This window comes from Toxoplasma gondii, chromosome VIIb (genome assembly GCF_000006565.2).
Source record: "Toxoplasma gondii ME49 chromosome VIIb, whole genome shotgun sequence".
Taxonomy (NCBI): Eukaryota; Apicomplexa; class Conoidasida; order Eucoccidiorida; family Sarcocystidae; genus Toxoplasma; species Toxoplasma gondii.
Window position 1 is genome coordinate 983,464 of NC_031475.1, and position 25,174 is coordinate 1,008,637.

The window sequence follows — 25,174 nt, forward strand, 5'->3', positions numbered from 1 at the left end:
GTCATGCCTGGGTCCGCCTTGTTGTTTGTTGCTGCGCCTTCCTCTTCTTCCCCTTGGTCTCCTGCCTGTCTTCTCTCTTGCATTCAAGACAAACTCGCTCGGTCTCCTCTGTCTGCTGCTTCGTGTGTGTCTCTCTTTTTTCGACCGCTCTTCTCTCCGACCTGCTCGGACAAAGGACTCTCCATCTCTGCCTTCTTCTCGGTTTCATCTTTGTTCTCGTCTCCAGCCTCCTCCTATCCTTCTCTCTCTCTTCTCTCTCTTCTCGCTCTCCTCTCTCTCTTTCTCGCTTTCTCCTTCTCTTTGTCATGGGCGGACTATGGATGAGAACCATGACCCTCCCTCGGCAGAGAGGCCTCGAGAGGCCGAGGAGGTTTCGCCTTCTCCGGTGGAGAGTCCGAAGCTTGCGCATGGAATGCGCAGGCAGAAGCGAGCGCGAGGCGAGGAAGTCGAGACCGAGCGGGAGGACAAAACACTGCGAAAAAAATGCAGGCCTTCCTCTACTTCTTCAGGTGCCTATGCGTTAACTCCTCCTTGTCGCCTCTCTTCTCCTTCACCGTCTTCTTCGTCCTCCGCTTCTGCCTCTTCGTCGTCCGCCTCTTCTTCGTCTGCCTCTTCTCCTCTCTCTTTGTCTTCCTTCTCGGCTTCCTCTTCTTTTCCTTCTGTCTCTTCTGCCTGTTCTGAAACTCGGAACTATCGGCAGAAGCGCGTCTTGCTTGGAGGAGCAGAAGAGCATGATGGAGAGGCCTGGCTCTCGGCTGTCAAGACGCTGGTTAGCGGAACTCTTCGAGCGTCTCCATCTCCTTCACTCCTCGCTTGTCCTGCTTGTCTCTCTTCTTCTCCCCAGTCTTTCTCTCTCTCGCCGCAACTCTCGTTGTCTTCTCCTTCTCTTCCTCCTCCTTCTTCGCCTTCGTCGCCTTCTTCGCCTTCTCATTCTTTTTCTTCTGCTTTCCTTTCTTCGTTTTCTCGTCTGCTTTCTTCCTTGGCTCCTGGCGAGAGGGCTGAGCGCCTCTTCTCTGCAGAGTCTTCTCGTCCCTGCGGCGGGTGCCTTGCATGCGGTCACAGGCGACTTTCTGCGCTGGTGACTTCTCTTGTCGCTAAGAGGAAACCTCCCAGCGAGCGAGATGACAGAGCGTCTTCAGCGCGAGCTTCGGCGACTCGTCAAGCAGCGCATGCTTCCCCGTTCTCAGACGATTCTCGCGCTTCACTGTCTTCATCTGTGACAGACAGGGTCTCCCTTCCACGTTCCTCTTCGTCGCCTCCTGTATCTTTTTTTTCAGCTTCTCTGCTTCACACAGAAGCTGCTTTTCGGGAGCCGGAGACGACGAGTTCTGCAGCGCAGATCCTCTGCTTGGTTCTCCGTGTCTCCCTAGCTTATCTGGAAAACGAATTGCCCTCCTCAGCGAATGCACGCTCTCCCCTTTCTTCGTCTTCCCCGCTCTCCCTTTCTTCTTCATCGTCTTCTTCCTTGTCGTCCTCTTCTTCGTCTTCTTCGGAGATCCGCCTTCAAGCCTGTCTCTCTGTGCTTCTTCTTGCGCTCTCGGGACTCAACCTCCTGCTTCACCTTTCGCGTCCCCGCACTCGGTTGTCGCCAGAGGCGTCTTCGAGCTCTGCGTTCTCATCGGTGTCTTCTCTCCTCTCTCCCTCGTCGTTGTCTCCGCTGGAGCTTCCGCGGCTGTCCGCCTTCTCGCTTCAGTCTTCAAGGCCTGCGGGAGTTCTCCCTGGGGAGGCGCAGCCGGCGAGAGCCGTTACCTCGAGTCTACGCAGGCCTCGAGAGACGCCAAGAGGAGAGAAACGAGAGGAATCGAAAGCCGAAGCGAATAGGAACGAGACCACGATCTGGACCTCGAGCTACCGCGCATCTCTGCGGATCCTCCAATTTGCCTCTCGAGTGCTCTCTTCTTCTCGGTCTGGTGGCGTCACTGGGCGATGGATTGCAGGTGCGAGACAGGGCGAACTTGCGGGGGTGAGTCTCGTCCTTTCGCGGAGGCTCCTCGATCGGCTTCTCTCTCACTTGGTCTGCCGGATTTCCGCTGCATGCGCCACCAACGCTCAAACAGTGAAACACCCAAGCCATAGCCTTCCTCGAGAGCATGCGGCTGGCGTCGCCCACCTGGCGTCTGTCTCGGCTTCCTCGTCTTCTTCTTGTTCTCCTCCTTCTCCTTCTTCTTGGGAGTCTTCTCTCCTCTCTGTCGCTGCGCTGCTGCAAGGCGAGGCAGGCTTCTGCGGGTCGCTCGCGGACAGCTTGGGCCTCTCTGTTCGTTTTCATCTGGCCATTGTTGCGTTGTCTTTGGACTCGGAAGCGGCGGACGGAGGAAGGTCTGTAGATGGCGACGAAAATGGCGACAAGCCGGGGAAGCCGGAGAGCCTCGAGCGATCCAACAGCCGCGTCGTGGGCAGACCAGAAGCGACAGAGTTCGCGAGACGTCACGCACGAGGAGGCGCGTCCTCCGCCGTCGAGGCACCGTCGACAGAAAGCGAGGATACGAAAAAAAGAAGAGAGGGAAACGCAGAAATCGGCACTCTTTCTCTCGCCTGTCAAGGCCTGCTTGATATGCCATGGGAGGCCCTGACCGGGGCGCTTCTCTTGGGGAGGCTCTTTCAAAAAAGGACGCTGAAGGAGCACGGCGAAGAGACGTCGAGAGAACACACTGCAAATCGGCCTCTGGACGCGAGAGTCGAAAATGCAAACGACCCAGAGAAATCAGACACAGAGCCACCCGGCGCGGCCTCACTACCTGTTCTCTCTGTCTCGCCTGTCTGTCCTGCAAGTTCTTTTGCTTCCTATTCTCTCGCTTGCATACATGTCCTCTCAGTGCCGGATGCGATTCTCCTTCCTCTCCGTCGTCTCGTCGCTTCGCTGTCTCTCAAAGAGACTGACACAGTTTCCTCTGCACCGGAGAAGACGGCGCGAGGTGAGCGAGGCTCGTCGGCATTCTCTCTCTGGCGCTGGGCTCGCTGCTTGCAAACTCAATAAGTGCAGCAGTGTATGTACACCCTGCGTCTGCATGCGGAAGTCTTCTGGGCGTCTTTCAGAGACTACGCAGAGATCGAGGTGCGGTGTGCGTCCTCGTCTCGGATGAACTCTCGCTTTGTCAGATTTGCATCAAGAAACGGAATTCGACGCCTCTGTCACTGCTGGAGATCGTGTATGACCTCCACGTCTGCGTGAGTCGACATCTGCGCCTTTGGCCTGCCTGTCGTTTTCTCTCATTGCTCCCTTGTCCTCTCACTTTCTTCTTGTTTTCCGTCCAGGCGAAGACCCTCACTTGCTCGCACGGATCGGTCTCCAAGGGATGCGTCGCACTCTGCTGGCCTGGCTTCGCTCGGGTGTTTGGACAGCTGCCTTCGCGGAGGAGGCCGTTCAGAGGGCCCCGAAGGAGGTGGAGGCGCTTCTCCACCACTGCAAACAATTCGCGAAGTTGGCGGTCTCTCTGGAGCGACCAAGGCCTGACAAGAGCGAGGACGAGCGAAGAGGCGCGCGACGCGAGGCGACGAGGGATCTGAGTTCCGCCGCGTTCGACAGTGTCGACGATCTTCTGCTCGTCTGTTCAGAGCTGACATCTGTTTTCGCGTCCTCCTCTTCCATGGCCTCGCCGTCGGCTGAGTGCGACCGCTCTTCTCCCTCCGTCTCCTCTCCCTGTCTCCCCCCTTCTCAGTTCCTCGTCGCCGTTGCTCCATTCGATGCGTGCGCCGGACTGATTCTTGCTGACGGCCATCCTTTTTTCTCTTCTTCTTTCTCGTCTCGCTCTTCTTCTTCTTTCTCTTCTCTCTCTTCGACGCGGCCTCGGTGCCTGCACTCTGCCGAGGGCGAGGGCGCCTGCGTTCGAAAGAGGTGCGACAGTAACGGCGAGGAGCCGGGGGAGAAAGCGGAGAGCGAGAATGCAGGCGACGCAAGAGGGGAAAAGAGCAAAGATGCGAAGCGGGTGAGGCAGGCCGCAGAGCTCGTCTGCCTCGTCTTCCGTCTGCGCCACCAGGTCGCGCGTTCTCTCGCTCTCTGCCTTGAGAGGACGACGAAGGGCAAAGAACTGGAGCACCGGGGAAACGACCGTGCCGACGAAATGTCGAGCGACAAGCAAGGGGACAAGAGAGCAGAGAAAAGAGCAGAAAAGGGAGAGAGGCGCACGGAGCCTTCACGAGCTCGAGGGGTCCAGGAAGAGTTGCAAAGCAGAAGAGAAGCGTCGATCGTCTTGCGCGAAGAATCGCCGAGACACACAGAGGAAAGCATTTGTGAAATACTCGCAATGTGCCGCCTCGACGCGTTTCTCTGTACCCTCACTTGGAGACTCGCACCTTTCCTTATCCACATCCCATCTTTGTCTTCCTCTCTCTCCTCTTCTTCTGGCGCGTTTGTTTCGTTTCCTTCTTTTGCTTCTGCGGCCTCTCGCTCCTCTTCATCGTCGTCTTATCCCTCTTCCTTCTCTATCTCTGCTTCGGCGTCTCTCTCACCATTCGAAAGCTGGATCGCGTCTGCGGAGTTCAACGCAAATTCCCTCGGTCGCCACCTGGAGCTTTTGCTGAGCTGCATTCGCCCTTCGTCACCGCATTCTCGACTTCCGTCATCGCGTCCTTCCTCTGTTTCTTCTTGTGCGCCTGCCCCCCTGGCGTCGTCGTCTCGGTCGTCTTCTGTTGCTTCTTGGATAGGGCAAGAAGCCGCGAATTTTGGCGAGGAAATCGAAGACCTCTGCGAGGCAGTGGCACAGGCGTCTTCCGGCTGGTGCCAAGTTTTTCTTCCTTCTCTCTTGAGCGCGAGCGACGGCCCCCCGCGAGAGGTGGGGAACAGAGTGGAGACTTTCCGAGAGAGGGGAGGGGCGACGCCGAGACTCCCAGGTGATGACGCAGAAGCAGACGGCGACCGCAGACGCGAAGGCAAGGACGAACTCACAGATAACCGTCGCTTGCTTTCGAGCACTGAGAGACTCGTCACCTCGACGTTTCGCGTCTTGCTTCGATCCGCGCAAACGGTCTTTCTATTCAGTGAATGGATTCGAACCGCAAGTGCCACGATGGACTCTTCTTCACCCTCGTTTGCTTCTTCTGCCTGCTGTCTTGGACCGTCTCGTTCTGGGGGTGCGTCGCCTTCTTCTGTCTCTGCGTCGTCGCTCTCGTCCTCGTCTGCCGCGGCTTCGCCTTCTCTCCCGCCTTTCGTTTTCTCGTTCTCCACTCCGCGACCGTGCACCGGCCGGGGGTGTTTCCCCGAGCTGGGGCGCGCGCGCATGCGTCTGGAGCGCCTGGTCGCAGGCTTGGTCCGCGGCCGGCGAAAAGGCAACGAGGAGGCAGAAGCGGAGGCCAAAGACGCCGCTTGGGGGAAACGAGAAGCTTCGCCTTTCTGCTTCGAGGGTGGGTCTGCACTGCGCGCGAGCTTCGTTCTTCTCCGCCTTTTTACGAGACTCGCCATCGACTCGAACCTCCAGCGTCTCCAGAGCAAGACGACCAAGTCACCTCTCAACAGGCGCTGCAGGTCGGCACTCGCGGCAGATGCAGACTCGGTGAAACCGGCGGACGCGCAGAAGGTCGCGAAGCCGGTGGTCGCGACAGACGCCCCCAGGAGCCGCGAAGGCGGCGGCCTGAAGAGCGACGAGGAAAATGAAGACGCGAGCCCGGTTGCAACAGAGGACGAATCGGAGAAAACAGTAAGAGCGTTCTCACCTTCCTGAACTCGTGAGGGACTGGCCATGGTGCGAACGCAATCGACCGAGAACAAGAAACAGTCAAGCAGCTTGCAGGGGTAGATGGCGGACTTGCCTTCCCAGGCTGCTTTGTGGGGTCCCACCAATGTCTCCCGCTTCTTCCCCGTTCTTTCTTCTGTCTCGTCTTCCCGCGTCCTGCCGTCCAAGTCTCTCTAGCCGCGGCTCTCCTTTCCTGTGAATGTCTGTCTGTCTGTGTGTCCTCGCAGCTTCTCTCGCCTTGGCATTCAGTTGCCCGCGTCTTCGCCGAAGCCCTGCAGGCATGGCGAAGTGACTTCCTTCTTCCTCTCGAACCTTTCTGTCCGCGGCAGGCCGCTTGCGCCTCGTGCGAGGCGGCGCCCACGACGCCGGACTGCTGGCGAGCCTTCTTGCCTGTGCCGGAGATTCTTTTTTCGCGCTTTACGCGCGAAGTTATTTCCTCCGCCAGGCGGCGCTTCTGCAGAGCCGACGCCCTCGCGGCCTTCCCAGCCTTCCTCAGCGAAGGCATTCTCCCTTCCCTTCGCCTCCTCGTCTCCTCGCCACCCTTTCGCGTCTCCTCTGTCTCCGCGCTCGAGACGCGCAGGCAGCCTGCAGGCCCCGACGCGGGAGAGAGAGAAAAAAAAGAACAAAATCGAGCACAAGCCAGTGGAGAAGAAGACTCCGAAGAAGCAAGGAGCGGAGCAGAAGTCAAGCGAGGAGATGTGCACGGCAAAGACGCGGCAGACGCTGGCGTTGCTGGTGTGCGTGGACGGTCACGGGGCGACAGGGAACGAGAAGAGGAGGAAGGAAGAAGGCGACATGCGACAGTAGACCTGGAGTCTCGAGGACCGTCCGAGAGGCTTCTGGAGGGAGGGGAAAGCACAGGAGTGAAGGCGCATGCGTTAGGTAAGAGTTCAGACTCTGAGGAAGCCTTCTTCGGGGACCAGGCGAAACAAGAGAAACGCGCGTTTCTCGCAGATGGACTCGCTTCGTCTCTCTCAGGCGCTTCGTCTCAGTCGCCTCTTTTGATGCGTCGCCGGTGGAGAGAGCACGCTGCTCGACGCGCCGGCGTCTGTTCACCTGAAAGGAAGCATATGACTTCTCTCGCTTCTCTTTCTGAATCGCCTTCATTGTCGGTGGCTTCATCTTCTGCTCCTTCCGCCCCTACTCCTCTCTCTTCCTCTGCTGCGTCTTCGTTCTCTCGAGAGGCAGAAGGAGAAGAAGAAAGGAGAGAGACGAAAGGAGACGACGGGTGGCGGACGCCTGTTCGCAGGACTGCAGAAGCTGCGCAAGTTTGGACGAAGAGATGCGAAGGAGACACAACAGTCAAGAGAAACGAAGAACGATTTGAGAGCCGGGAAGAAGGATCTGACGATGGGGACTCCGATTCGCCGTTTTGTTCCCCCGTCTCTTCCGCCCGCTTCTCTCCTTTCTCTGAAGACGCTGCTTCCCCCCTGAGAACGCCCCCGCCTCGCAGCTCCAGACTGCATTCTTCTTCAGGTGAATCTCTCTCTGTTGTCACTCCACCGCCTCCTTTCTCTGCTCTCTCGCGCGACTCAGTGGTCTCTGCTGCGCCCTCGTCTTCTCCCTTCAGCGCCCCGAGAGGCAGGCGTCTGCCGGGGCATCGAACGCCGCTCGGCAGTCGTCGCGCTGGCCGCGGCCTCAGTGCTCTACAGCAAAGTCGCATTTCTTCTGTTGTCTCTCCTCTCGCCTCCCTGCACACTCATCTTTCTCGCGACCCATTCTCTCCTGCTGCTTCTCCCAAGTCCTTTCCTTCTTGTCACCTTTCTCCCCTTTCTTCACGATCGTCTTCTCTCTCGCCTCTTTCTTCTCGCATTCCGTCTACTCGCTTTCCTTCTCCTTCGTCTCCTCTCCCCTCACGCCTTGCTTCCTCACCCTCCTCTTCCTCTGCTGGTAAGGCGTCTGACGCGCCTGTCTCTGCGGAAGCGGCGACGCACATGCCGCAGCGGGGAAGAGAGGTTTTTCAACGACGCGACCTGGAAACGCAAGAGGAAGTCTGTGAAGGCCAGCGAGACAGAGACGTCATTGGAAACGAAAGGGAGACTGCGAGGGGCGTCTTCGCTACAGAGCCTCCGACGCCAGCTCTGCGCGACCGCGAGGACAAACCGCACGCAGCCTCGCCTGTCTCTCATCTGCAGTCCCTACGGAGACTGAGAACTCCACGCCGCGAGGCAGTACCTCTTCTTCGTCACCACCACTCGGAGAAAGAAAAACAAGACGAGCCTCACACGAGAAGTCAAGTTCTCGAAGCGGAACTGGCCAAACGAAATCGCCCCTCCGACGACGTTGCTTCTTCTCCTTCGTCTCCGGCTTCTCCTTCGTCTCCTCTCTCCTCTCCTCTCTCCTCTCCTCTCTCCTCTCCTCTGTCTTCTGTGTCACTTGCCTCGTCTCAATTGCCTGCTTTGTTTGCGCCTCCTGTTTCTTCTCCTGCGTCTTTTCCCCTATCTCCCGCCCAGTTTGCATCGAGTACGATTTCTTCTTCTGTCAGCCAAAAGCGGACGTTCCCTTTGTCTGGTCCTCTGCCTGCGGGTGTCCTCGCGCCTTCTGCTCCGACGTCTCGCTGTGCTTCTTCCTCGAAAGAAAAAGAATTCAACTGCGTTGTTGTGAACGCGCAGCGAGAAGAGGTTGAGTCTCCGCGACCAGGCCCGGAGCGCAATCTGCATGCTTGTCTGTCTGTCTCGGAGCCTTCGTCCTGTTGTTGGTCTTCCGACTTCCGCAGGTCGTTTCAGTCTCTGTTCGCGCCTCACCTTGAGGCCTTTGTCTTCGCTACCAAAGTGCTTCAAGACTCTCTGCTTGCCGCCAAGAACTACGCCGGGGCCGGGCGCGCCGCGAGCGCCCTCCTGCACGAGGTGTACGTACACTGCAACGAGGTCCTGGTTGGCGCATGCAGTCTCTGTCTGCAGTCCGATGCCACCCGACAGAAAGTGACGCATCTCGTCTCTTTCTTCGAGCCGACGACGCGTCGCCAGGAGGCAGACGACTCACAAGCAAGTGAAGAGGAGGAGGAGAAGAAGAAGAAAAAGTCGAAGGAGAAGGATGAATACGCTGAGGGAGAAGGAGGGGATAAGGGAGGAGGTTGGGTGAGAGAACGAGCGCGAGAAGGGAGAAGGATTGGACGACGGGGGAGGGAGCGCGGTCGTTCTCTCCAGCAGCAGACGCAGAGAAGAACAGACAGGGCTGAGGGTGAGAGTGACAGCGTCGGAAAGCGAGAGTTGGAGAATGCAGCAAGCGAAGTCGAAGAGGACGACTTCAGGAAGAAGAACGCGAGTCACATGTCCATGCTTGTTGAGGAAATAAGAGGCATTTTGAGGCGAGGTCTCAGGTCACATATTCAGGCGCTTCTGTCCCAAAAGACGACGATTCAACCTTACGTTCCTCTGTCTTCTTCGTCGCAAACAAAGTTTCAACTTCCTTCTTTTGCCTCGTCGACCATTCGGTCGCCTCTTTCGCCTTGCGCCTCTCCCCGTACGTTCTCGTTTTTCTCGCTCCCTCGACTGTTACTCGATCCGCCTCACTCACAGTCTCACGCCGACTCGTACGGACCCAGTCACCAGCAGCCAGAGGAGATGTCGAAGCTCGGCGAAGGCGCTCACATCTCTTTCTCTCGTCTTGCGTTTCTCGCTGCAACGATGGAAGAGGAACTGGCTGTTCTCGTTGTCACGAAGGACGGAAGCCGAGCCTCTCTTCTTCGCCGCCTGCTTCTCGCGTCTGTCGCGCGCTCGGCCGATTCTCAGGTGTTGCCGGAGTTCGTTTCTTCTCTCCTCACGGGTCTGCGAGGCCTGGCGGTGGCTACGCAGCGCGCCTGGTCGGTGGCTGTCTCCTCTCGGCGAGTTTCGAGAACGCAGGAAGCTGCTGAGACAGGCAGCGGAGACGAAGGCGCTGCTGCGGAGGCGCGTCGGACGGTACGCCCGCGCACCGCGAGCGAAGAGAGAAGCGCGTTCTGGACTCCAGACAGACGCGGCGTAGACGGCCGAGAAGCTGCGAAGGGAGACAAAGGGGGTTTCATACGCGAAACGCGGCCGCGAGGTGAAGAGGCAGAGAACTCGGCGTTGTTTTGGGGTGTCCAGATCAGTTTCTCGGCGACAAACATCGCGGCGCTTTCTCAGCGATTCCTCGGAGAGTCCTGGGCGCTTGCATGCGCGAAGGAAACGCGGCTGGAGCAAGCGGAAGAGGAGCGACGGCGCCAGGCTGCGTTGACTCGTCTCGCTGCTTCGTCAGGAGAAAACCAGCAAAAGACGCCCACAACTGAGTGCGAGAAAGGAGCGCCACAAACCGACAGAGTCGCGCTTCAAGGTGGGCGAGGCCGGGAAGGAGGCCCGGACAGTCAGGAGGGGAACTGCGGCGCCGAAGACAACCACAAACCGTCAGTTGCTGCAGTGAGAACTGGCAAGAGAGCCAGGGGGGGAGACGAAGGGAAGGGGAGAGACGCGACGGTCGACAAGGAGACAAAGGAGACAGTAAAGAAGCAACAGACGGCGAATCTCGTCAAGGCAACAGCGGAGAATGGAAATGCGCTGCTCCAGATCCTCCACACAGTCCGCTGCTTGCTGGTCAACACACAGGCTTTTCTCTCTCCGTCTCTTTCTCAGAGTCCAGGTTGTTCTTCTGTTTGCTCGTCTTCTCGCCGGAAAGTCTCTGTCCAGCACAAGACCCTCAGAGGGAAACGCGAAAGCGAGGCGCTCGTCGCCTTTCTCCTCGCTGAGGTCTCCCTCCTGCAGTCCGTCTCGCTTCTCTCTGGTTGGGCGATAACGATGCGTATCGAAGAAGAAGAGAGAACGAGCGAGGAGGCGGAAGAGGCAAACAGATGGCGGACAGAAGCCGGAAAGGACTTCAGCTGGGGAGAAGTTTCAGAGACGAGCGAGGAAGAAGACGCGTGTAGGTCGCAGTCCAACTCGAACGGGGGGTGTGGAGAGGCGGCGTTCTCGTCTTTTGACTTCCTTGTCTCGTCACGAACCTTGTCAGGTCTTGAAAGCGGCTCTTCCGCCATTCCTGCATCGTCTGCCTGCGCGTCGTTTCTTCTTCCTCTGGATGCCGAAGATGCGCGCAACCGCGGCCTGAGAGTCAGCTGGTGGCGAAACGCCCTGAGGCGCCAGGCCGCTGCCCAGAGGTACGCCCATGCGTCGCTCTCCTTTTTCCTTTCTTTCCTTCTTTTTCTCGAGCCGGCGAACGAGGCACAGCGCACCCGCCGCAGACATCTCGCGGCGCAACCGAACGCAGATCCAAAGAGCCTTGAAGGAGAAAGGGGAACGATACGCACAGCCGATACGCGAGAGGAAGGAGAAACAGACGAGAGAGCAGGCCGAGGCGATGCGAACGTGCACAGTGACGGCGACCAGGAGCTTTCGAAGCGTTCGCCAGTCTCCATTTCACGAGTGTCTTCGGCACCGTTAAGCGCTTCCCCTTTGCAGCAGGCGTCTCTTGTCGCTTCGCATCTGCGGAGACAAACGAAGAGCACAGATCTGTTGACACTGGACGGCTGGAGGCGCCGCCTCGCCTGCCTGAGGAGGCCCAACGCACTTTCAGAAACGCGACATTCATGCAGTCCCAGCGAAGTTCGAGAAATCGATGAAAGAGAAAAAAGACGAGAACATGAGACCGAGAAAAAGGAAACACACAGAGCCTCCTTCGCCCCGTCTGACTTCACATTCTCTTCCCCTCCCATTTCTTCTTCTTTCTCCTGTCCTCCTTCTTTGGGTTCTTCGTTCCGTTCTTCTTCGTTTTCTTTAGAGGCTTGGGTCTTCGACAGTCGACGCCACTCACTGCTAACGTAAGTTGTGCCGACGGTGTTGTGTGCAAGAAACAAAACGTCAACTTTTGCCATGCCATTTCTTTTTCTCTTCTTATTTTCTGTTCGCCGACGCTGTTGCCTCATTCGCATGGTGGCGTGAGTCGCCTTCTCTGCCGGTGCCGTCGGCTTGCACCCTGTTAATGGTTGTGCGTCTGTTTTCCGATTCGAGTTATGCAGTTCTGTGTCACTCGTAATATATCCAGTAGATGAGATCTAGTTCCAATGCGAGCATTACAATAGATCAGGTCTAGGTACACTGTGATGCTCATAAAAGCTCACATCCAGATATTATGTGCCAACTACAACTTCGAGGTATACTGTGATACATAAACGCTAAATAGTCTGCATGAATGCAGTGTGCGTTATTGTTGTGGTATGGTGAAAAAGGATTTGGGGCGTGATGCCTATTGTCGTATGGTTGTTAGATTGCTCTTATGCCTCTTTGGATTCCTTGTGCGCGCAGTTAAATTCTGTCGACATTGCAGCTGTTTCTGTTTCGTCTCGCTCTCGTATTCTTTCATTCTCTTCCTTCTTTGCTTTGCTGTCGCTCGTTCTTGTTCTCTTCTTCTCTCCCTCGTTCCCTCCCTCCTTCTCTCTCTTTGCCCGTTCTGTTTTTCTTTCTCTCCCTCTTCTTCTCTCATTCCCCCTCGTTCTCTGCGTCTTCTTCTTTTCTCTGTACCTCTCCTTCTCTTCTTTCGCTCTTTCTGCTTCTCTCGCTTGCTCTTTTCGGCTTTTGTTTTTTCCCCAGCTTTCTGGTCGTTGCTGTTTCTCCCTTTCTCTCACACATTTCTCACGCGTTCCTTCTTCGGGTGGATGTCGCCAATCATCCGATTTTCATGTCCGGTTCCAGGCTCTTTTCACAGTTTCGCCTCGACGCCCCAGCGCCACGGGATGATCGTGACGCATGCGCCAGCGGCCTGTGTGAAGTCGACCTCATGCCAACACCAGAGTCGCTTTATTCAGGCTCCACATCTTCGTTGGCCTTCATTTCAGCCTCGTCTGTTTCTGCTTTCTCGATTTGCTTCCTTGCTGTGTCTTTTCTAAAGTGCGTGTGCTTTTTTTTGTAGTCTGCTGCGTGAGGTCTGAGGCGTTCACGAATCTCGATTTCGGTTTTTTCTCGCTCTTTAGGTTCTTGAGTCAACTCTTTTGGATCGGCGAAGCCTGCAAGACGTCAAGCATCCGAACGGCGAGTCTCCTCCTGTCTCTCGCCCTCCTCGTCCCTGTCTCCGTTTGGGATTCTGTCTCTCAGGAGCGATGTGTCTCCTCTCGAGGGCCTCGCAGTCGCAGAGAAGGGGAAGAAAACGATGTGTTGGCGCCACAGAGAGGCGACATGCAGCCGAGCAAGGAGCCGGCAGCGAGGCGACATTCAGCGGCAGATCGGGAGTTCTCTTCCAGCTTTCCTTTTCGTTCGTCTTCTCCGCCATCGCATTCGTCCTCGCGTTCCTCACCTTGTGATGCCGCATGCGCCTTGGAAGTTGCAGATTCTCTCCTCGCCGCAGCGGTCGTTCTTCTCCGTCTCTCTCTTGTCTCCTCTGTTACGCCTTGCTATTCTGTCTCGCCAGCAACGTCAGCCGACACCGGTGAACGAGGAGAGACAAGGAAGAAGGAGACGGGAGAGGCATGGGTCAAGCAGAGAGAACAGGTGCGAGCAAGTGCCAGGGAAGCAGTCGAGGCAGGTTCGGAAGACTATCAGTGGTCGTGCGAGAGGGAAGAAGACTCAGTCCCTGAGAAAGACGAAATGGAAAATCAAGCCCCCCAGCGACGAACTCCTAGACCGCGAAAGTCTCTCAAAGTGTCTCCGTTGGTCGCTCCGGCGTTCCAGTGGTTTGACGCTGGAGAGCGGCTGCTGCAGCAGTGGGAGGCTTGCGCAACGTCGTCGCTCTCGTCAGTCTCTGCGGCTTCTTCTCCTCACCTGTTGGGTTGTTATCTGGAGCACAAAAAACTCGCCGTCGCCGGCCTTCGCCTCCGCGTCGCTCGTCGCTTGTTTGCCGGCGCAGAGAGGCGTCGCCGAACGGAGGAGATTGCGAAGGAGATTCAGTCGCTGATCCATCTCTCAAAGGTGAAAGCAACCAAGGACTCCACTGCTGCAGAGCCGAAAGACATTGCGGTTCCTGAAACAAAGGCTCCTCATTTGACTGCATGCACGCCAAGTCAGGCGCCTCTCGCATCTCCTTCTTCACCTTCGCCGCCCCCGGTTATCACGCCTGCTGGGTTGTCCAACCTTCTGGAGGAGTTGAGTCGCGCGACACTCGAGGCGAGTTCCGTAGGACCTTCTTTTCCTTCGCTGCGGTTCGCCTCTTCTCCCGTTGAGGCTGGTGACAGTTACGGAGCCGCGAGAGAGAAAATCACAGCAGCCGACGCCTGGCCGCGCGTCGCCCTATACCCCGGTCTGGGTTTGCTTCTTGGAGACGCCTCCATCGCTCCTCTGGTGACAGCTCTCCAAGTCGCGCTCGCTTCGTCGCGCTCTGTATCTTCGAGACGGGAGACGCCTTCCCGAGAGGACTGCGAAACCGTTTCCTCTCATTCTCCACCCGTCCTCTCTTCTCTCTTCTTATCGGGACACAGACACACAAACAGACGGAGAGGAAATCTGTTTCCCCTTGTCTCTTCCTCCTCTTGTTCTCCTCGGACCTCTGCTTCTCCGTCGGCATCCTGTTCGTCGTCGGCGTTAGCTTCTGTCTCGAGCTGTGTGCCTGTGTCGTATCTCGAGGTCGTTTTTTCCTTTTCTCTCCCCGACCTCTTGCAGCTGCTCTCTGCTCACCGCTGGGCAGCCGAGGCACACGAGCGAGCAGGCTTCGAGCTCTACGCGCTTCGCGCCTGGGCAACCGCCCTCGACCTCTGCTGTCGGTGGACGCACTGCCTTCCTATCGCGATACGGTGAGTCCGGAAAGGGAGAAACGAAACCAGGCGAGTTCCGAGTCGAGGAACGGCGGGAGAAAGGCGAGACAGAGGGAATGAAGCGGACCCAGACGCAGACAAAAAGCGACGATGCAGAGACGAAGAACGCAGGGAAAAACGAGGTAGAGGAGACAGACAGAACCGAGCGTCAACGAAGAAGGAAAAGAAGGAAAAAAGGAAAAACGAGAACCCCCGAGCTGCCATGAGATGCCGATCGAGCACAGGTGAAAAAGCGGCGTTGATCCGACCGCAGGCGAAGTCAGAAACGTCGATGACTGGGAAGGGATCTTGCAAGTGCATGCACCTTTCGTCGCTTCTTCTCTACTGTCTCTCCACTGCTTAAACTGTTCCTTTTCCTTCCGTTTTCCAGCCGCCTCTCACACTCTCGGCTCTCTGAGCTCTGCCTCATTTTCCCCTTGTTTGCTGTTCGCTGCGTCTCGCGTTTCACCAGCTGCTCTACGGCCCTCGTGCGTCTTCTGCTTCGTCACGGGTACCCCCGCCTAGACGTCTCCGATTTCTCACTACCTCCGTCCTCCTCTTGTTCGTCTCCTTCCTCCTCTTGTTCGTCTGCTTCCTCCTCTTGTTCGTCTTCTTCCTCCTCTTGTTCGTCTTCTTCCTCCTCTTCTTCGTCTCCTTCCTCCTCTTCTTCGTCTCCTTCCTCCTCTTCTTCGTCTTCTTCCTCCTGTTCTTCGTCTTCTTGTTCGTCCTCTGTGCCCCTCTCTTCCTCCTTCCTCTCTTCGCCTCGCTCTTCGCCTCTGTCTGCTTCGTCCTCTTCGCAGTCTTCCTCTTCTGGTGACGCTGGTGGCTTCCTGCCCTCCCATCAGTTGTGTTTGCTGACTGCGACTCCTGAGACGTCGTTGTTCCCTCCAGCGCTGCTTCGCGCCTGTTTGGCTGTACTGCCTACCTCTCGTCCTGTCTCTTCCCCGCCGGCTGCTGAGGCCTTCTTACGCTCCGACAGTGTCGCGCATTTCGCTGCGGACCACAGCCTGTCGCTGCTCTTCAAGCCTGAGTCCGTTCCGACTGTCACTGGCCCTTCCGTCGTGGAGCACCTGCAGTTGAAGGCATTTCTCCAGCGCCTTCTTCTCCTTCTCAAACCTGTTTTTCTGGAGGCGGTTCGCAGTCGAATGCCCGCGATAACCGGCCCGAGGCGCCGGTTGCTCCACCCACTCCGGTGCCCACCGCGCCCCTCGGTGTCTCCTCAGAGACACAGAGACAACACACCAGGGCGGAGGGTGGTTGTCTCTCTCCCGCCGTCGGGTGCGTCGACCTTTCCACCTCTTTCAGCGCGCTCAAAACTCCCCACCGACGCCGACTCGTGGACTGCCTGCGCCTCAGCCTCCAGGCAGGCTCCGGAGCCTCGCGCCTCCTTCAGTCAGGAGCATGGCCCACCCTTTGAGTTCACACACGAGGAGGCCGCGAGGCTCGCTGGAACACGATGGGAACGCGGAGGTGAAGCCGCAGACTCTTCTGCTTCCTTGCCGTCGCGCCGGAGTCGCCGGACGCGGCCTGCGAACTCGGAAAACAATCGATCGACGGCGCTCTCCTTCTACGACCTCGTCCTGCTCAGTGAGGCCCTCGCAGAGGCGCTGCTGGCGTGTGGCGACCCTGCGGGACTGTCGTCCGTGAGGCGTCCTTCCTGGAGCCTCGGAACAAAGGCTGACACAGCGAAACGACGAGACGCGAAACAGCAGCGAGAATTGGGAGCGGGCGAGGAATGTTTCAGAGACGAGGGATGTTTCGGGTGCGAGGGATGTTTCGGGAATACGTCCACGTCTCTCCAAGACCCCAGGCAAGCGCTGGCGAGATGCCAGGAGGCTTCAACTGTTTCTGCAAACCTGAGAGAAGCAGACGCGAGAGCAAAGACCGCCGAGGATCTTCCTCCCTTCGCCCCGCATCCCGGTGCCCACCTGCAACTGGACTCTTCCTTTCTTCTCCATCCGGCGATTCTCCTCGACGTCCTCTGGGATCTTTGTCGAACGCGAGGGAGGGAAGGCGACGCGCCTGCCGCGACGCAAGATTGTCGAGAAGAGGAGGTCGATGACGGGATAGAAAGAGCTGAAAGAGCGCTCGAACTGATGGTTTTGTGGGGCAAGGAAGGCGACTTTCACAGCTCCAGGTAAATGGTCGTTTGAACGGAGTTTTCTCCTGTTGTCCTCTTGTCTTTCTCACGTCGTTCTCGTGGTGCATCGGTCTTTTCCTCTTCGACTTACTGTTTCTGTGTTCAGTTAAGAATCTGTCTCATTCCGTGGAGACCCCGAACATGGAGGTTTTCGGAGGTTCTCTCGTTCTTTCGCTGAGTGCTTCGGGGACCCTTCTCTCGGCCTGCCACCACCAGGCATGTGGAGCTGCACAGAGAGAGAAGGCCTCCGACCTTGAACTCTGTCTCTGTTTCTGCAAATCGCTTCCACTCCTCTCGCTCGCTACTTCTTACCCTGCTGCCTGCGCGTTCGACCTCCTCCGAGGAGGAGGAGGAGACAGCCCTGGGATACCTTTTTGTTGCTCTAGACATGTGTGCATCTGTAGCTAGGTCGTTCACATCGCATCTGCGACAGACACTGCTACGCCTTGGACAGTTCATCTTGGATGTGCGTCGCGATTAATCTGCGAAATGTCCCGCAGACGCATTCTTGGTCTTCGCCTCTTGTCGCCCATTTGTTTTCCAGGCCTCTCCCCTCCTTGTCACTTCTTTTCTCCTTCCTTCTCGGCCAGCGAACAGGCCTGTCTAGGCGCTCTCTGCCCATGCGTCGACTCTTGGAGAAGCAAGGCGAGAGGCGAGAGACGAGCCGAAGCGACGAGGAAGAAGCTGAAGCCTGGCGAGCCAAAGGAACAGTCAAACCAGGGGACAAGCAAGAGAGCCGCATCTGCCTCAGGTTGTCCACAATGAGACTCTCACGAACCTTCCTCGATGTCGCCCTGTGGGGTTGCAAACAGCTTTCACATTCGCGCATTTTTTCATCCCCTTCTTCAGACTGTCAATCTTCATCTCGTTTCCCTACTTCTTCTTCTCGTCTTTATGCTGGGGAGCCGCCACGCATGTCCTCTTCCGTTTGTCTCCCTCGAAGACGCCAGCTGCTTCGACTCGCTCTGGAAGTTCTAGCCGAGCACTCGCTTCTCCATCCTTCGTCGCTGTCATCCTGTTCTTCCTCTCCTTCCGCAGCGTCTTCATCTCCTTCATGCTTTTCTCCTTCTCTTTCTCTTTCTCCTTCTTCTTCTTCTCCCCTCTCCCGCCTTCTCGGCCATCTGTTCGTTGCTCTGTTGCAGCGTATGCCCGCGCTCGCTTCTGCGCGTCAGCGAGAAGGAAGCAGTGTCTCGCAGGCGCTGCCGGTTCTGCAAGAGGCGCAGCACGACGGCGATCTGAGCTGCTCTCTCGTCGCAGAGAGACCCGCCGTCGCATCCGGCGACGACCTGCAGTTTCTTCTCGCCGTTTGTGCGCTCTGCGTCGCCGTGAGACTCACTGACGCTGTTGGGATACGCGAGAGCGCATGTGTGCTCGTTGACTGCCTGCGCGCAGTGAAAAAAGAATTGGAGCAGAGCGACGCCAACTCAGAGTTTCCCCTGACTGACCGGGACGACGAACTCCGTGAAACCACTGAAGAAAACGAAGAAGTCAGCTGCGCTGTCTTGACACTTCTGCAGGCCACAGTACCCTTGTGTTGTGGCGGAGAAGCTCTGGCGCTCAAGTTGTTGCACCGAATCGAAGAAAGGCGAATTCTTTCTCTTCTTTCTGTGCCTTCGCCCTCCTCCGTCCCCAGACGTTCTTCAACAGAAGATAGACAACTTGGAAAAGACAACGAAGCTTTCTTTCAGGAAGCGAGAGACTCAGAGGGGAGAGAGAGAACGGCGGTGTGCGTCGGAGGTTCGGGATCCCTCGCCTTTCTCGAAACTGTCGTTCATCGTTTTCTCGCTTTCTCGTCTCAGAGAACTGGAACGCGTCTTCTTTCTAGGCGAGCTCACCACATAGAAAATACGTTGTTCTTGCCTACTCAGCCTTTCCTCTTCTCTCCTTCTTACGTAGATCACAATCCCGCGCGTGATGAAGAACGAAACCGCAGTCGCGGTTGCGAGAGACAACGAGGAGACGAAGCGACAGAAGTCAGAGAGAAAGGAGACAGAGAGAAAGGAGACAGAGAGAAAGGAGACAGAGAGAGAGAGGACAGAGAGGCAGACGCCTCCCGTCTTCTCTCTGGCGCTGACGGTGTACATCTGTCTCCTGTCTCTCCAAGAGACACAGATGGTCCCCAAAGGCCTGACACCGAGCCGGCTCCCGCCTTGTCTTTTCCGCCTTCTCTGCGTCTGTCTCGCATTTCGTTTCCTGCGATTCTGACTCACGCCTCTCCCTCCTCACGCGACCTCGCTCCGCTAGGTTGGTCAAGCGTTTTCCTTTCTCTCTCTGCGACCCGTCGCGCCTGCGTCCTCGCCCGGTCCATCCCTGCGCGCATCGCCGCCGCCCTCGCCGCCGGCGCGGAAACTGTCTTCGCAGAGGAGACAGAGAGCCAGAGTGGGGAGAGACACTGCCGAGGCAGCAAGGCGAAGGCGGGAGAGTGTGGGGGAGCGACTGTGTCATCTGCGGAGGCGAAAAAGCAAACGTTTTGGAGTCCCCTCGGCGAAGCAGGGGATTCAGAGCGAAGTCAGCCGGACGGGATTTACCCGAGGAAGTTGAAGAAGCCATTGCCTTGCCAGTCCGGCAGACAGGTGCAGGGATACGACAGATCGGAAGAAGAAAGCGGTCTTTGGATAATTTACTATGTGAGCGAGAACGACTGTCTTGGGAGCATAGAGACCGACTCGCAGTCTTGCCGAGTCAAAAGGTGCAAAAGCCGCGTCCATCCAACACTGCCGGTGTCTCCAAGTCCTCCCTCGCCTTCCCTGTGTTTCTCTTCTTGCTCTTCTTCTTGTGGTTCTGCCTGTTCTTCCTGTTCTTCTGATTCCTCATGCTCCGCTACGAGTTCTGCGACCTCTTTTCCCTCGCTCCTCCGACAGTTTCAGTGGCTTCTTTGGGTCCTGTCTCTCACGGCCGGCCAGACCATACAGACCTTCTCTCAACGAGCTTCTTCTCCTTGTGTCTCTTCGTCTGTCTCTTCGTCTGTCTCTTCGTCTGTCTCTTCGTCTGTCTCTTCGTCTCTCTCTTGTTCTCCTGCTGCGGCTTCGCCTCCTGCGTATCGGGAGGACGTGCAGCGTACCCAGGTGCTGGCGCAGTGGTGGAAGCAGAGGCGAGAGTTGGAAGCCGAGTTTTCGCGTTGGGTCGGTCGCCTTGAGCGTCGCCTTGGTCTCGCGCTGCTCCTCCTTCGAGGCTGGCCCTCGTTCTCTTCTTCGTTTCCGTCTGCTTCTTCTCCGTCTTCCTCTTCCCTCTCCGAACGAACCTCTCGCTCTGCTCCTTCGTTCTCTCTTACTGGAGAGGGCGAGAGAAAGGAAGAGCGTCTCCTCGAGGCCCTGCGCTTTTGTGGGGTGCTTCTCGCTCGTTGGCTCGCGTCCTGGGCTGCGGATGAAGGAGACAGCTCTCGCGAGGAAGCAGGGGAGAGACGCGAAGGCGAGAAAGGCGCGTGGCGACAGACGAGCGCGGCGAACTCAGGCCGTCTCCTGAGACCCTACAAGCGTCCCCGTCTCCTCCTGCCCCTCAGGTCCTTTCTGTTCCAACGCGAAACGGGAAGCAGAGACAGGCGCGCCGACAGAGTCCGCGACCAGAGACGAAGATCCGGAGAACAGATTCTCGCCAGTCTTGCACAGTTCGCTTTTGCGCTTGCTTCTCTCAAGCTGATTGTCCGGTGCACTGAGAGAAAAGGGGATCCCCCCTTCAAGATTCAGGACTGGCATTTGCCAGACGGCAACCGGAGAACTGCTTCTCAACGTTTTCCGAGTCGACTTTCTCCCGCTTCGCCATCTGCCCTTTCTTCCTCCCGTGCGGCGCCGGCCTCGCCTTCTCCGTGGTGCGGCGGAGACTGCCCGCAAGGCGAGCGAAGGCGGCTAGAAATGCGAGGGGGCGAAGACAGCAAAGCCAGCAGAAACGGACGCCAGCAAGCACAGTCTGAGAAGGAAGCCAGAAGGGAACCGTGGGTGAGGAGTCTCGGCAGTGGTGCAACGGCTGAGGGAAGAGGGCGTTCCCTGACTGATCTCTTTCGCGATGAAATGATGGTGATACAGGGCGGGGCCTTTGACTTTTCTCTCGACGATTTAGGCGACTTTCTCCGCTCACATGTCTTGCAGCCTCTTTTCACTAGCCCAGGACGCAAAAGCCTGTCTCCACTTGCGGAGCTGAAGCAAGCGGGAGGCCTGATTCCGCCCTCTGGGTTGTTTGAAACGGTGAGCAGCATGCAAGCGCAGACGCACCCGGAAAATCGGAAGTCCGAAGAATGGAGACGAACCGACTGGAAAGGACGAGACACAGGTGCCGCAGACCTGACAGCCGCAGCAAGGTACGAATCCACAGGTGGAAAAGACGGAGGAGAAGGCAGTGTAGACGAAGGGAGTGAAAGCGACGAAGGACAACTCTGGAGAGTCCTGGCCTGGACATTTCTCACTGAAGTTGTAGCCGTTCTTGCTACGCGTTTCTTTGCCTCTCAAACCAGGACGGCAACCGCGTCGCGAGCCTCTTCTTCTGATGATTCTCTCGCGTTTCCTCCCTCGCTTCCCTCCCGACTGTCTTCCTCCCCAGTCGTCTCTTCTGCCTCGACGCGTTGTTCCTCCCGTTCGCCGTCCGCGTCCGGAGAGAACTCTGGGCGGCGGAGGTATCGCGAGGTTAGCGAGCACGGAGCGGCGAGACTCGACGAGAGCAAGGCTGTCTCCAGTGTCTGGTCTCCCCTCCCTGGTTGCCTCCCTTCGTCTCGCCCTGTCGCGCCTCCCTCCTTGCATTCGGCTTCAGAACGCGGCACAAAAGGCCAGTGTGGTGCACCGAAACGTCCAGCCTGCGGAGAGGCGGGAGCGCGGACAGTCCGAGAGAGAGGAGCGACGGTAGACGAGTGCCTGCAGTGCACCCGTGAAAACCGAGGAGAGGCGGTGAACGGCGCACACACAGAGAGCCTGTCTCGACTGCCAGCAGTCGAGACAAAACCGGAACTTCTTCTCCGGGAATCTGAAGCACTTGATCCGTTTCTTGTCGAGGACCCGTCGACGCCTGCAGGCGAATCTGGACAGCTTCGTCTCTTTTTCGGGGGAGCCGAGAAGCCGCGGTCGCAGTCCCCGAATGGCGACAGCTACGCAGTCTTCGAAGGCGGCGCATCGGACGCGACTGAGGGAGACACCTATCCGTCGATTCAGCAAAGACTTCAGCCCCGTTCGGCTCCGCCAAGAACCGAGGTGGAGACCCAGCGAGTCCGCGGCGAGGCCGATCTCCAAGTGAACGCGAGACGACGGGAGCGCCGCTTCTTCGGGCACCCCCGCAGACGAGGCCGGTCGCCTTTCGCCGCCAATGCGTCGCCGCGATGCGAACAAGCCACAAGTCTGCAGATGCCCTCTCTGCGGGCGATCCTTGCCCGACCTCCCCACTCGAGAACGCCACAGGAAGTCAAAGAGAGAGACGAAAAAGTCGAAGGAATGCCGGGAAGAGATGCAGTGAGAGAAGCAGAACGAGGAGAGGGAAGAGCAGCAGAAAGAGAAGAACAAGGCGAGACTGAAGACGGAGAAGAGTGGCTTGTGGCGACAGAGCCGGTTGTGGTATACGCTGATCCTTTTTTTTCTCAGCTTCCCTTGGAGGCCTTGCCTGCACTTCGCCTTCAGCGTCTCTGTCGAGGCGGTTCGCCGTTCGTCACATCTTTTCTTCTCTCGCAGCTCTGGGCGCGACAGCTGTCGCCTTCTCAGGCGCGTCTCTCTGTCGCCACTGTTGGCCCCCCTCCTTTCGCGAGCTCTCCTTGCAAGCCACCCGATAGACTTTGCGCGACTTCCAGAGGCGCGTCTCCGTCGCCTGCGACCTTTGCTTACCTCAAGAGCGATTCGGATGGTAAACAAACGCGTCATGAAGCAGACGACGCCCCCGGGTGTCTCCAACGTCAAGGCACTCTCGAAGACCGAGCGACAGAAGATGGAGACACCGAGAAGACACACGAGAGGAAGCGGCGAAAACGCGACACCCGCGAAGTGCACGAGGGGCGCAACGGAGACGGTGAGGAGACACTGAAGGTGAGGTGTGGGGTGGCTCGGCAGTCGCTTCTTGCGCCAGGGTGTCTGTCTCGGAACCTCTGCTTCGTTTCTCTCGCGCCAAGAACCCAAGACCGTCTCTCCGGCGACCGAGCGGCGAGCCTGCGAAAGTCAAGTCTCCACAGGGACGCGGGAGGTCTCGCCCTGTCACTCTTTGATCTCGACTTAGAGCCGTACAGACAGCTGTGCTGCGTTGAGGCAGCAACGGAGGCGGCGAGAAGCAACGAAGGACATGCGTTCAAGAAAAACAGGCGGGCATGCGTGGAGAACCCACGGAGGGGGGCGAGAGTCAGCTGGCCCTCTGAGAGGCGAAGCGGAGACAGTTGGCGAGAGGAAAACGGGCAAGACCTCCCAAAACGAAGGCGAGAAGGCGACGCTCTGTCGCTTCCGACGGGGCGAGAGAGAGGATTCAGAAGCTCCGATTGCCGCGAGCGAGTGAAGGAGGGAGCCGGAGACGATTTACTCGAGAAAAGACAGACAAGCGAAGAACGGGCAATGTGCAGAAAACAAGAGACTCAACGAGCGTCTGTGAGAGCATTCAGGTTACGTCTCGGAGCGAGGGGGGCTGTGCTCAGCGCGAGCAAAAGCCGCGTCGCCTTCAGCGTCAATCCTTCGGGGGACTTGCCGCGCACAAGTCGCGTCTGTCTCCCTTTCCTCCTCGCCGGCGGAGCCTCCTGGACGGGGAAACTCGGTGCCGCGCTCACTGGTAATTCAAAACCTGCACTTGCCGTCCAGCCAGGGTCTGTATCCAAGCTGCATGCTATTTATATGTCTGTTGTACTGCGTAAAAAGGCAAAGTATGAGTTGCATGGACAAAAGATCTTTGCACAAGGTATCTAGATGTTTTTGAATTTTTTACTCCATTTATACTGGTGTGTGGATATATTGTATGTTGCATAGAATGATACAGAGTAGGCATTTTCCTGTAGTTCCCACAAACGGTCGAGGATCTTACTTCACTGTGACTGGACAGGCATGGGTCGACACATAGGCGCAGGCTCTGTCTTTTCTTTGGACTCTGTGGAGCGAAATCAGTCAACTTGTGTGAATGAAGGGGACCGCCGCGAGAGCGGAGAAAGACAGAGATGCGGTCTGCCTCGTTCTGCGAGTCCGTTGTGTTCCATGTGCTCTTATTTTCAGGGTACTCTTTCGAACGATTTGTGTATCCGAAATCAGTGTCATTGGAAGCAGGCGCGTTTCGGCGGTGCTTCATGCCTCCTCGTAGAAGCGCATATGTTACGCTTCATCTGTGCGTCTCTCCCCAGGTCTCTGTGGAATGAATCTGCGAATGTGGGCAAGCGATGGTTTTTCGTCTTCACCTTTGAGTCGCTTGTGGTTCTGTGTTTCCCTTTAACTCTTGTACTCTTTCTCCAGAAAACGAATGGCTCTTCAGTTTGCTCACGGCGGACGTCTTCCTCTACTGTGGCCACCAAGGCGGCGAGCAGTACATCCACAGAGACTTGATTCAGCGGGCGTTCCTTCTCAAGGAATCCGTCTCCTATCAGCTTCCATCTCTTTCTCCTTCTCCGCTGTCATCTCCGCCTCTCTCTTCCTCTTCTTCTCTTTCGTCTCCTCTTTCGTCTTCTCTTGATTCTTCTCTTTCTTCTCCATCTTCTCGGTCTCCGTACCTCTGTGGGCTGCGCGCGGCAGCGCTTCTCTTTGGGTGCAGCAGTGTGCGTTTGACCTCCTTCGGGCCGCTCAGCCCCCCCTGGAGTTTCGCGTTCGATTTCCTGATCGGGGGAAGTCCGCTGGTCGTCGGCAATCTGTGGGGAGTGACCGACGTCGAGGCGGACGCGATCACCAAGAGTCTCCTCTGGAAGTGGACGCAGGCGCGCGCTTCTCCGTTCATAGGCCGAGCGGAGCGCCCAGCAGCTTCGGCCTTCTCTCGCGGCGCCGGAAAGAATGCAGGAAACAACCCCACAGAGCACGGATCGAACGCAGGGACTCGAGCACCCGCTGCCCCCAGAGCGCAACCTCGAAACTTCAGAGAAGAAATCGCACAAACTGACTCAAACAAAAGGAAAGGCAGGGAGGCCGACGAACAAGAAGGAGCCGACGCCACAGAAGAAGATAGCGAGGCAGACGAAGAGGACGAGACAGACGAAGAAGAGAGAGAAGAACGCCGTGATTGTTTGTGTTCTTCTGTCCGTCTTACCTTGACAGAGGCTATCAATGAAGCAAAGCAAGCATGTCGCCTTCGCCTCTCCACTGGCGCTGCCGCGGTTGCGTTTGGCCTTCCTCTCTGAAGCGCGACTCTCGACGCGCGCAAGGTCTCCTTTCCTCTCTATGGTTTCATTTTTTGTCGTTCTGTTTGTATCGTGCGATTCGTTTCCTGTCTTCTGCTTCCTTTCAAAAGCTCTCAGGACGCCCGGTACGGGGACGTCGTTGCCGACCTGAACGTCGACTGCAAGAGGAAGAAGTGAAGGACGACGGCCCATTCAGTTCCTTTCACTCTTTAAGAGGCGCCGAAGCTCTTTCGCGTTTTTGCCGCTCCTTGTCTTCCTCTCTCGTTCTCTCTGGATCTGTGCAAGCATCCTCTTTTCGAACTTTTTCGTCGACTTCCTGGACTCTGCATGGTCGCGTGATCTCTTCTCGTCCGGCAACGCAAAGACTCAGCAACAGGTGCCATGTCCGCAGTCTGTTTCCGAACCTGTGCTCGTTTTCTTCTGGAGTCGTGAGCCCCCTCAGTGTCTCCCGC

At 57.3% G+C, this 25,174-nt stretch overlaps 1 protein-coding gene across 1 annotated transcript; it reads left to right on the forward strand.

Moving 5' to 3' along the window:
- Window positions 1-316: 316 nt before the first annotated feature.
- TGME49_262825 (peptidase family c50 protein) lies at window positions 317-24,722 on the forward strand (the record flags this gene model as incomplete). The annotated part of the gene is made up of 7 exons (XM_018781301.1): window positions 317-2,912; window positions 3,253-5,630; window positions 5,894-11,430; window positions 12,580-14,328; window positions 14,801-16,465; window positions 17,013-23,182; window positions 23,851-24,722. The coding sequence occupies 7 exons, from the start codon at window positions 317-319 to the stop codon at window positions 24,720-24,722; spliced, it is 20,967 nt and encodes a 6,988-aa protein (XP_018637136.1).
- Window positions 24,723-25,174: the final 452 nt, after the last annotated feature.